We start from the raw sequence: 12,381 nt of genomic DNA on the forward strand, positions 1-12,381 counted from the left end.
GTCAAAACTTATGCATTCAAACTCCATTAACATTGTAAAAACGATGTCACTTCACACACCTGGCAGAATCTTAACCAATAGCATGTTCATAATCCTTCGTCAGCATTCATCGTGACTCCATATAAGTTCAATGGTCTCCTTGGCGTTGAGTTACTAGTGGGACAGGAAACACTCACATTTTCGTGAACACATGGTATCACGCGGTATTGGTAGTGATTCATAAACACATGCTATTGACAGTCGGAATCGCACAACGCTATTTTGTCTCTTGTGTTCACTGTGTCTGTATTTCAGGAACCATGGTACAAGAAACATGACGCCTGGATTCAAGAACATGTCAAACAGAGAAAATGTTTCATGTTTTCAAAGTATGTGTATTGTTCCAATAAGGCCTAATAGCCGAAGCATTAGAAATCAGTGATGTTGAAAATATTTTCATCAGTTCTATTGAAAAGGTAATCGAGACACATATCTACTGTAAATCGTGCAAGTGTCCCTTGACACAATTTTCTCTGGACATATTGTCATGTCAGGTTCACTGCAGATGGCGGAAACAAAGCTCACAACAAACAAAGTAACTGAGCACTAGATTTAGACAGTGCTTCTCACCAAGTACCGTTTCAAGTGTGGTCAGTTTACACAAGTTGATCAAGCTGTTATGACAGTCGCCAAACGCGAACAACGGCATCTTGGTTCTTGGTGCTGTAGTATTTGTTTATCTTAATATTAATATATATATATATATAAATCTGAAAAATATTATTGTCTAGAGACTCCACGTTATTTTATTACAATTCACTGCAATTCTGGACTTTCTGAGATGTTTTCTAAGGCGTTAACAGTGAATACTGACTTATGACATATGCCTTTCTCTCTGAAGGTTATCTGACAACGTCTGTTTATGTGGCCACTACAAAGACGACCACACAGACAAGAATGACAGTCCGAAATGGAAGAAGGAAGTCAACACAAAAACAACACCCACGGAAAACTACGGAACGATCTATGTTAAAACGGACACGGATCAAGAGATCATGGAAGGTGAAGAAGACACCGATAACGACGTCAGTGAGAAACATGAAGTGCAGGTAAAAATCTACATGAGAAGGGTTGATCTCAATATACTCACATACATGTAGCTCACAATAAACTCAGCAACTATCTAAATGTTGTGTCCTGGAACTAATGAAACACGTTCGCAATTCTTTATTGCAGTTTATACGGATCGATGAAGACGTTTCAATGGACTATGTCAAATATCTGCTGTTCGAAATATGGCACCTCACTCGACCAAAATGGATTTTTGCCTTGCTCGGTTCCAAACCCGAAGATACTAATTTCAACATGGAGTATGAACTTGAAAGTGCCTTGGAAACGTTACTAGGAACATCAGGTTTGTTGAACAGAGTAGATATTTGTACATCATTTTACAATAATGCCTCATACCAGATTTATCACGATTATAAGACTTCTTTTTGAATACATGTATCTTAGACGTTTGAAATATATTTCAAAACAAATTATCATCGTTATTTATGCTATATGAGTATGAAGGAAATATGTTAATTGATATCAACATGTAAAGTATTAAGATACAGCGTTCATCCAAAAGTCTTTTGTCAAATATAGATATATGGATAATATCTGATGGCCTGCATAATGGTGTCGCCGAATTCATCTCTGATCTGAAGGAAAACGAGCGTGTTACCTCTATTGGATGTAGTGCTTGGGGGAATTTTGAAGACGTCCTAGGGGCGATGCAGGTATTGTTAATGTAAAGCGCATCGTTGAATCACTTACAGCACATATCATAAAGTTTCCAAGAACGTTTGATACATACTTTTTTAAGTATTAACGTGCTGTAACAACATTTGCCATCTTTGTTTTGAAGCATTTATATTAATATAGTTTGAACATTTCACTTTCTTAAATGAAATTATTTCAGCTTTTTCTATTAGATCTAGTTTCTGCATGTCAGTTTTTAGTATTTTACTATGTACATATGTGTAAATATGTAAATGCTGTGTTGTAGGTACAATGTGTAAAACCAGATCTTTGTTTAAAGCTGCATGAAGCTGTAATCACTGCACATCATACATCGTCCTTGAATCTTTTCCCTTCCAAATATTAGACAGTACACACCTGTACATGAAGCTAATGAGACAAAGTGTTACCTGTACGTCAATGTATTGTCACATTTCGATCTATATTCGTATACTAGGTGGATGAGAAAGGCCACAGACACGTTGGTTATTTGCTCAGAGATGACCTGGATGACACGAACTCAACAGGCCTGCGACAGTTTGGGATGACCACAACCAATTTCTTACTGACCGATAATGGAACACGTGAATCCTACCTGTGTGATCTCTCTAACCTATCATTTCAAGCACGACTGATTGCTGATCTCGCAGCAGGGGGCATTGGTAAGACAGATCATTTTCACAAGTAACAATCTTTGATTTACTATGTAAATTCTGCCAAGGTATATCTATTATATTGATATCAATCAACATATTCCCATTTTCTTTTATCGGTCCCATTGGATTTGTGATAACGAAATCTTACTATGTATCCTTACAATTTGTTTGCGTGAAACATGCACTGTTTCATTTACAATTAACATTTGCCCACATATGATAAATCGTTGAAAGCACTGTAAGTATGATTATGTAATACAGTATCCGAAGCTGGCCCCCAGTATTGAAATCAGGCGATACATCTGGAGAAGATACCTATAAAACATATATGTGTGAATTCGATTTTGGTACGAGACCGCCTCCGTGGTGTTGTGGATAGAGCTTCTGCCCGGAAAGCAGACGGTCGGTGGTTCGATCCTCAGGCCGCAACACACCAAAAGACGCTAAAAGATGGTACTTGTTACCCATATCAATTTGCGACATGGTATTTTTCAGTGAGCTTTCAATCAAGTCGCAATCAGTACAAGACTTTTTTTCGTTTGACATGGCGTTTGTAATTCATGATCACATGCCAAAGTACTATATAGATACTGATTTCGATATAGAGGTACATATATACTTCATGTTGAGACTGTAACAGTTTCGCTATCCATATTTTTGTATCCTCCCTGCACCATTTGATGATCCCGAAAATCAGCATGGTTTAACAATGGTACCATAATGAACGATTCAGAAATATTTTCATGAAACAGGAGTTTGGGTGCATTGATCTATTTTAAGATAAATGATGCGATCCTACGTTATCGAATGAGTTAGTGAGTGAATAGGGTTTTACACCGCTTTTAGCAATATTCCATCAATATCACGGCGGCCTACGTTATCAAATTCAGTTGTGTTTATATGTTGTGAGTGGCGGGTGCTACCGATAGGGCAGGAAATGCTTACCCACACAACAGGTGTCATCACTGACTGATGTGATCACGCTGATCCATTCATATAAAATTCACTATTTTGCCTTTACGCTCAATGGAATCTGTTTCGACAAATAATCGAGACTTATTATTCTCTGCTGTCGACCTTTTATATGTATTTGATCTATATTTTATTTATTCCCGGTAAGTCAGTGGGCGTATATGGGAGTAAGTGGCAAAGCTGCGATAGATTCGTGTGTGTACACTGAGGACCATAATAATGACAAACATGGAATTCGAACCAACAATCGAATATCTTTGTATGGCTTGTATGGCTCGGGGTTGGAACTGAGCAACACAACTCTGTACAGCGAATTGCAGGATCTTATATATGTCTGTATTTAAGGTTATCAATGTTTTTTTCAAGAAGGTTCCAGTGCGATTCCCACAGTGACAATACTTCATGGTGGTCAGCTTATTCATCTTGAAGGAGTAAGAAATCTCATCAAAGACAATGTTCCAATTGTCATTGCCAAGGTATTTCAACTTTTTTCTAATATTCTCACATTAACAGCTTATTAGCTGATTGTTATAGCTATATTATCATTCTTTTAAATATTCCATTAATTGTTTTATATTTTGTTCAGTACAATCAAGTTACACATAGCGTACACTAGCCGAAAAACATCCTGTGCACCATAAAACATCGCATTAAAATGAAATTGCTATGAATTTTTCAGAATCATGCATCACATGAACAAACACTCTGTGATGATGACCCATGATGTCGGTGAATTTGCACGTTCATTTTGGTCATTGCATGCATAGAAGCACATTAGTTAGAAATTCTTCACACAATAATAGTGCACCTGGGACCGAGTCAATTCAAACACAGAGAAAACCATTGAAGAGTATTAAGTGTGAAAAGCCGCTTATGCCACGCATGTTTGAAAATATGCAGCTGCGTGCAATTGGAATGCTTAAAACCAGAATTGCACCAAACGTTGATGGTAGGCGTTTTGGTGTTCATCAAAACGTCACACAGTCACTCCGTAGTTGGTACTGGAATACTGGACGTCCTCGAGTAGCGTCACACGTCGGCAAGATAATCATATCCGTATGGTTTGCCTGTAAAAATAGTTTCAGGCTGCAACTTTGGCATCCCCCAGCATCACTGGCTTACGTCAGATTAGTGCAAGGACCATGAGTAATTGATTACGAGAGCATAACATCCGACCATGACGTCCAGTTGTACATCGAACTGCACGTATGTCATAGTCAAGAAGACATCTGAGGTCCAGGCTATATGACTATATAAGATTAGTCCAGGTTTCATCTTGACGGCAGTGACGGCAGTCAGCGTGTTAACCAACATTGGATTGAACTTACGCTGACGCATTTGTTTTCAATGTTCTGCATTCGGTTGTGGGAGGGTAATGATATCAGGAGGCATCACTGCACATCGCAGGACTCGTCTGTTCGATATCTATTGCAATTGGACAGGTGTACGGTACAGTGACGAAACTTCACTCAGACGCATGGACGTCACTCACATACTCCCTTGACCTGCTGTTTCGCCAGATCTGTCGCCCATCGTGTATGTGTGGGATGAAATGGAACGTCGTTTACGCCGACTTCCAAACAAACCGATGACGTTGGTCCATCAACGACAGACCTTGGCCCTTATCTGGAATATCCCCCTCCTGGCCTCCTCAGCCATATTGTGTCGTCAGTGTGGCGTCGTTGGCAAGCTTGTGTGATGGTGATCATATCCAAAACGTACTTGTGAACTGACAATTGACCACACACAACTTTCAGCCTGAGATTACGTTTACAGAGGATATATGTTGACACTGTCATGATGTATTCATTATTTCATAGATATATGTTATTCCTTTGAATAATTGTTTTTGTTTGCGTTTAATAAAACAAATTCAAGACAATCACTGGTGCAAATACAGAGTCGATATCGTAATCACCGACCTTTTATCACAAATACATATTAAGGCTTATCTGATACTCTATTGAACGAATCAGTGTGATCTACTGTCTAAAACGTTCAGTAACTTCAGAGCTAAATGTAAGAAATATGAAAAAGAAACGTATTATAAATTTAATGTAATTAAAGTTGCTCGTCTATATTTGTTGCATCAATGTCATTGTAACGATGTTACAGAATACACAAATATATGTTTCTCTTTTGGGATATAGTCATATTACAATCACTTTCTTCTAGAACACCGGTGGAATGGCTGATGTGTTATCTTCTGCCTATGAAGAATCCAAAGCTGTGTCCCACAACAAAATTGAAAGAATCAAGAATGAAGGGTATCTATACAGTTACATATTTTATAGACTCACAATTGGAGTGGTAAAATGTGTTTATACATGTAGGACTGTAGCTGTAATCTAAGAGACCGACCAATTTATACTATGATGGAATTGAAATGCAACAAATACTTGCGGTTAACATTCTATCCAAATCATGCAGTGAGGGCAATATCCGATGCAGTGACAGTGTACACATTGACTACAAGTCGCAGTTGGGTACAATAATATGTACATGTGCATTGTACTCCTCAAAACTTCCGTGTCCCATAGTTCATGGTATACATGTATGTATGTATGCAATTAAAGTTTCTTTTTTTCAGTCAAGGAACGGTGATTGATGAAAGAATAAAGAAGAAAATAAAAACGGATCTTGATCGAACATTCAAATCAGAATCGACTGACGAGCAAGTTCAAGATATCATTCAGTGTCTTCAAAGACGGGACCTCATCACTGTCGTTGACCTCAACAAAGATATGGATTTCCTTAGAGGAATACTATCTGCAGTTGTCAAAAGTATGCATCGAAAAGTGACTAATTGTTTGCTTTAAAATATTGTAGCTGAAAGTCCTTCCTAGAGTGAGTGTCTAAATTGGGTGTCGTAATCGTTGACAGGCCCAGGTTCATAATCGGAACGAATCACATGGTCCGAAGATTCTCTAAATGAAGCACCTCACCATAGAAAATTGCATTTGCTACTTGCAGTTGAAACGTTTGATTTATATACACAATTTGTAAACTAAGAATTCCATTGAAGGCAATAGCTTACCATATATTTCAGGTAAATCGGATACGGATTTGATTTCCCTTGTGGACGAGTACCTCCCATCCCCTGTCTTCAGTCGGAATACTGACGAAAAATTCGCAAAATATGCGGAAGCAAAGAAGAGATCGTCAGATAATTCGGATAGTAAGTGTTGATTTGCTGATTCATCGATTTGTTTTATCAGACATGTGATTTTAAAGAGTCTGCTATGCAATTGGCAAAATACATTCATTATTGTTAGCTATATCATTAGCGAGCTGTGAATATTCATTTGTTAACGCCATACAAAAAGTGAGGCCAATATATATAGTCGATCAGGATTGAAGCATAGCATAATACAAACATCTTACATGACCCAGTTTTCATACGACCAAATGTATTCAAACTACTTTGGAACGGAAATAGAGCGAATCTGGTTAGTCTAAGCATTTTAAGGTTTGCCCCGAGAAATTACATTTTTACACAATTACATATGTTTTGTTGTAACATTTACATTCAGCTGCAGACTCAGATGACCTTATTCAGAAGATACTCGGGGAAGCATTAGTTCATGAAAAGACAGAATGCGTTGAGTTCATTTTGGACTATGGCCTTGTAGATCTGGAGGACATCTGCCTTGTCGACCAATATATCGAGGTTTGAATTATGAAAGTTCAGAAAATCTGACTTCATTTTTGCATGAGTCTCACAAATGACAGTTGTGTACAGACTCTCACCCGAATGTCATCCGAAATCACACATTTCAAGACGAGATGATAAAAGTTACAAATACCCCAGGCTTGACGAAGAGTTTTTTACTTTTTCAGCGAGTCAGAATATGTTTGATCCTGGAAGACGCGAGGGTGAGAATGTATTTATCCAAAATCATTCTTCCAACTTTTCTGTTCGTAAACAGCAATACCAGACTGTTTGTAAATTGTAGAGCTACAGTAGCAGGGTGATTAGTGATGTAATCTGATTGAGAAGTCTTTGTAGAGCATTGTGATGCAATTTCATTGTGGCCATATCTCCCGTGGAAGCCAGTTTGGGATGATACATGTTTTCAATAACTTATGTATCATTTTAAATAGTATTTCCCGACTCATATATGTTGAAAATATATTGAATTCATGATATTTACGTTTCAGACCCGTGGAGATCTTCAAAAGATTGTCGGGAAAACATTTAAGGAAACAAAGGTTATATATATCGTTTAGATATCAGCTCATGATAGAACCGTATTGTATGTTAAGTCTTTGTTGGGCATTTAGAAATTTGAACACGGAGACATGAAATGAATAACAGGTCCGCACTTAGTAAATATCAACTGAGTGAGAGCTTGAGTGAGTATCCAAACTACATCGTAACGTCAGCCTGTAAAGGCGCAATACTGGTTATAACCACCCATTCTCCAAATCTTTCGACAATCGTGGGTTTCTTGAGGACATTCCACCCATACTCACTACCAGGAAAGATATATTGAGCCAGTAATGTCCTAAAATTGCTGATCCTACTCCATGTGATCTTTCAGAGAGAGCTTGAGCAGAAACTCTTCCTTGATTACATCCTTAAGGATTATGAGGTATGTGTTCCATTCATGATGTACATATAAACACTGACAGGAAGGTAAATAGTTATACATCCATGTACATACAATGTATATAGATATGAATGTGCTTACATAGATATGTACGTACCTCGATTGTTTTAAAAGCCTTCATATCCAGTATCCTGATTGTTACAGAGAAAGGGAATCTTCAATAGGCTATATGGACTACTGGAAAGACTTCGAGAGGTAAGTAACGGACTTGTTGAGAAAATTTTAACTATTGATATCAGATAAAGTCGTCATGATGTTTGTCTGTACCTCCACTATTACCAATTACATGTCTATTTGCAGTGACAGTGTTGTTTAGCTTTAAAATAGAATCAGTGTATTTCAGTCACTTAATTGTGAAGTAGTGTAGTCGTGTGCACATCATATAGCTGAGTTTTAAATACTCATTTAACTACAACGAATAACCTAATGGGAACCATATAGTTGTGTTTCTGTAAATGAAATGTAAACGGGAGACACAAATCTGGATTTGATGACACCAGGTGTTCAGACAAAGATCACAATATCATGCCCAACCGGTTGCATCAAGGCCCTGGCACACAGTTGACACAGGCAAGACGCTTATTCTTGCTATAGAGTTGAAGCAATAATCAGTACTTCATGGAAGAAAACACATGGTTTCATCCGAGGATTTATTAATGCGTACTTAAAACTTATATGTGTTTATTCTCCTTAATGTAACGCTTTCCCGACAGACTACGTTACACATACTCGTAACGTGCATGTCATTTGATTTCTTTGTGAGTGTCACACACTACACACTGAAGATGAAGAACTGACCGTTGCACTTGTCATTTCAGATGTTGGAAGAATCTAAAAAGAAGAGTGGCATCGAAATACTGAAGGTAATGACAAATAGTATAATAACACAAAGTTCGTACGCCATTGGGTATATTCAAAAACCAACATCCAGTCAAGAGATGTGCCGTTTATGTTGCTCATCCGATACTTTATTCAACAAGTAGATCAGTGAAAAGCAAGACGTTTAGTTTACCATTTACAAATTTTGTGGTAAGAAAGTGCATTTAATATTGTTCTTTCACACATTCAACAAAACTGAAATAGCGTTTTGTTTGTTGAAAAGTATCATTTCCCTGCTTAATTTTCCGAGACAACTACTCTTTCAAGAATATGTTTTGCAAATAGTACGCAGCAATTATGGAAAATTATAATGAAAATCAACCACTTTACTCTTTTTAAAGGCATGCTAATTATAGAAATATTGATCCCTTTTTTGTATATTAACACACAAAAATTCAAACCATATTAGAAGCGACAAAATGTTTTCCATAATCATAGGAGAGACAGAGTCCAGTATACGATTCCAACTATATCATTAGCATGTGTTTATGAATCACTATGAAATAATGATACCAGGTGTTACCCTTTCCAGAGCCGAATATACGTTTCTGACTGTATCTTGAGTAGGGCTGGGGCGGGTAACTCGGGTACTCGGGTCTGACTACCCGGACCCGTGGTCAGTCGCGTGATACATTGTTTTATGACAAAAGACACTATATAACTACATGGTTACACAACAACTTTAAGTCTCTAATGTTCGCTTTTCTTCATGACTATGAACGCATTCCTTCTGACTTACACATGTTTGAACCATGATAAAACGTCAGCCAACTTCAGTGTATGCATGACCACATTGTTTTATACGTGTATCGAAATACATTCAGCCAGGGCTACTGGCAAACTATTCCCAATCGGACATTTTGTACCTATCTCTTGACACCAACAGCGGGTACCCGGGTTGTGTCGGGTAATAGGGGTGTGGGTACCCGTGTAGTAAATGTTGACTCGTTCCAGCCCTAATCTTGAGCATGCGTTTATGAATTACTATCAAATAGTGATGATACCAGATGATGATACTTCAGCTGTATGACTTTACACGTATATGTTCATAGTGCCCTGAGGATAAGATGAAGAAAATACTTGTGTCAACTGTCAAGGAGAGCAAGGTATGGAAATTAATGTTATTGATTCTCACTGATTGACAAAAATGTATCTTAAATATCTAGCTTATATGTAAAGTAGATGTAGATGTAGATGCAGCTGTAGCAGCAGCAACATGGAAGAAGTAAATATATCAGTCTTGATAATTTGCCGAAAAGGACTCCATTGGTAGTAAAAAAAACAAAGTAGTAATGAAAATTATATGAATGGACCATAAAAAATCCAACGATGTTACCATTTTTCAACATATTTCTTGGTTACCCTCCATATATTTTGCTAATTCCTACATTTATAGAACAAGGATGACATTCGGAAAAAGGTGACAACGATTCTAATACAATGCCAGGTGAGAAATAGTAATGTACTGAATCCAGTGTTGATAACGTAGAATTGCGCATAGGTATTTCATATATATATATCGGGGGCACGGGTGGCCCAGTAGTCTAAGGCGCCGCGATTCGCTATGCAGAGTTGCGTCCCTTGGGCACGACAGAAACCTATGAATGTGGGTTCTAATCCCGGTTCGCCCCGATTTTGTTTCTAGGTTTGTCAGTACCATACCCGTGCTCGTGGGTTTCGCAAGCGGTATACGTCAGAGACCTGCCTCACTTCGGGCTTTCCTCCCACATTGACACGCCGCGATATGACTTCCAGTCAGGGAATACTGTTTTAAATGCGGCGTTAAACCCAACTCACTCACTCACTCACATATTTCATGATGTATCGTTTCAGGAATCAGATCAGATCGACTTGCTCACGGTGGACCTACGGCTTCTGGATTTAATGGTAAGGAAACGCGTTGTATGATAACCTACATGTTTGAGAAGGTGAGTGCGATGGATTTTACGACGACTTTGTTTGAGAAGATGAGTAAGATGGATTTTATGACGGCCATGTTTGAGAAGGTGAGTAAGATGGATTTTACGACGACCATGTTTGAGAAGGTGAATAAGATGGATTTTACGACGACCTTGTTTGAGAAGGTAAGAAAGATGGATTTTACGACGACCATGTTTGAGAAGTTAAGTAAGATGGATTTTACGACGATCATGTTTGAAAAGGTAAGTAAGATGGATTTTACGACGACCATGTTTGAGAAGGTGGGTAAGATGGATTTTACGACGACCCTAATTGTCTGTTTACGTATATTTCGACTTGAAACCTCAATGTCGGCCATGGCTCATTGTCAAATCTTCCTACGTTCAACGAATCCAGGTTTTAAATTACGCATCACAGCTGCGTTTTTAGATATCAAACAAAGTGTACCATCACTCGAGGGTATTACAGGGCGAGTATTTACTCATGTAAAGTTGATATTGGTAATAACTGAGATATTGCAAGTGACTTTTCTGATGTTGTTGTGGAAGATAATTAGATATTGAAGCAACTTACATTGTAATGTCATATTATTTCATGTATATATGTTTCATATGCAGTATACACAGAGAGAAGCCACCAAAGAGTTTGAAACCGGAGCTTCCGAGGTAACGTGCTTCTGCATTTAGGAAGTAACGGTTTTGATTTTGTGTTATATCATGTAATACGCTGATTTCTTTGATAATATAATAGTTAACATATATGTAGTTTCATATGTGACCCTGGGCGGTCGGGTAGCCTAGTAGTTAAAGCGTCCGCTCGTCACACCGAAGACCCGGGTTCGATTCCCGACATGGATACAATGTGTGAAGACCATTTCTGGTGTCCCCCCGCTTTGATATTTCTGGAATATTCCTAAAAGCGGCGTAAAACCATACTCACTCACTCACTCACTCACTCACTCACTCACTCACTCACTCACTCACTCACTCACTCACTCACTCACTCATATGTGACCAATAACCTATCATGAATACATAATATGGAAGATTTCATTTTCATACTTTGGTAATTAGATATTGAAAGACATTATTTATCCAATTCTATCGCTTGTGTAAGATTAAACCATATTTCCTTGGAGATATTTTTCCCTTTTAATTATCACCCATTGGTCAGATGACATAAGTATTAGCATGAGGTTTAGATGTTCAAATATATATTTTGCTTAAGACGTGTTCTTTTACTTCGTTCAATCAATGACGTCATTTTACCGGACATTTTAGCAAGTGAGGATGTGAGTGATTTAGTGAGTTGGGTTTTAACGCCGCTTTTAACAGTATTACAGTTATATCGCGGCGTGTTTGCTTAATGTGGCTGGAAAGCCCGAAGTGATGCAGGTCTCAGATGTTTACCACTTCGGTGACACCCACGGGTATGGTGCTGACAAACGTAGGAACATAATTGGGTCGAACCGGGATTTGAACCCACAATCATAGGTTTCTGGCGTCCCCAGGGGACGCCACTCGACACAGCCAATCGCGGCGCCTTAGACGACTGGGCCACCCGTGCCCCCACTTGAG

At 38.3% G+C, this 12,381-nt stretch overlaps 1 protein-coding gene across 1 annotated transcript in view; it reads left to right on the forward strand.

Annotated features, from left to right (window-relative positions):
* LOC139467905 (transient receptor potential cation channel subfamily M member 8-like) overlaps positions 1-12,381 on the forward strand; it is a 44,228-nt gene that overhangs the window by 9,481 nt on the left and 22,366 nt on the right. The window contains exons 5-22 of the mRNA XM_071249447.1: positions 295-368; positions 881-1,088; positions 1,216-1,393; positions 1,630-1,763; positions 2,222-2,426; positions 3,759-3,868; positions 5,568-5,659; positions 5,983-6,176; positions 6,442-6,570; positions 6,926-7,062; positions 7,554-7,604; positions 7,937-7,987; positions 8,150-8,200; positions 8,824-8,868; positions 9,937-9,990; positions 10,281-10,331; positions 10,718-10,771; positions 11,422-11,469. Coding sequence (XP_071105548.1) covers positions 295-368; positions 881-1,088; positions 1,216-1,393; positions 1,630-1,763; positions 2,222-2,426; positions 3,759-3,868; positions 5,568-5,659; positions 5,983-6,176; positions 6,442-6,570; positions 6,926-7,062; positions 7,554-7,604; positions 7,937-7,987; positions 8,150-8,200; positions 8,824-8,868; positions 9,937-9,990; positions 10,281-10,331; positions 10,718-10,771; positions 11,422-11,469 — 1,866 coding nt within the window. The remainder of the gene's footprint in view (positions 1-294; positions 369-880; positions 1,089-1,215; positions 1,394-1,629; positions 1,764-2,221; positions 2,427-3,758; positions 3,869-5,567; positions 5,660-5,982; positions 6,177-6,441; positions 6,571-6,925; positions 7,063-7,553; positions 7,605-7,936; positions 7,988-8,149; positions 8,201-8,823; positions 8,869-9,936; positions 9,991-10,280; positions 10,332-10,717; positions 10,772-11,421; positions 11,470-12,381) is intronic.

This window comes from Haliotis cracherodii, unplaced genomic scaffold (assembly GCF_022045235.1).
Source record: "Haliotis cracherodii isolate W230 unplaced genomic scaffold, xgHalCrac1.p SCAF_2, whole genome shotgun sequence".
NCBI classification, from domain to species: domain Eukaryota; kingdom Metazoa; phylum Mollusca; class Gastropoda; order Lepetellida; family Haliotidae; genus Haliotis; species Haliotis cracherodii.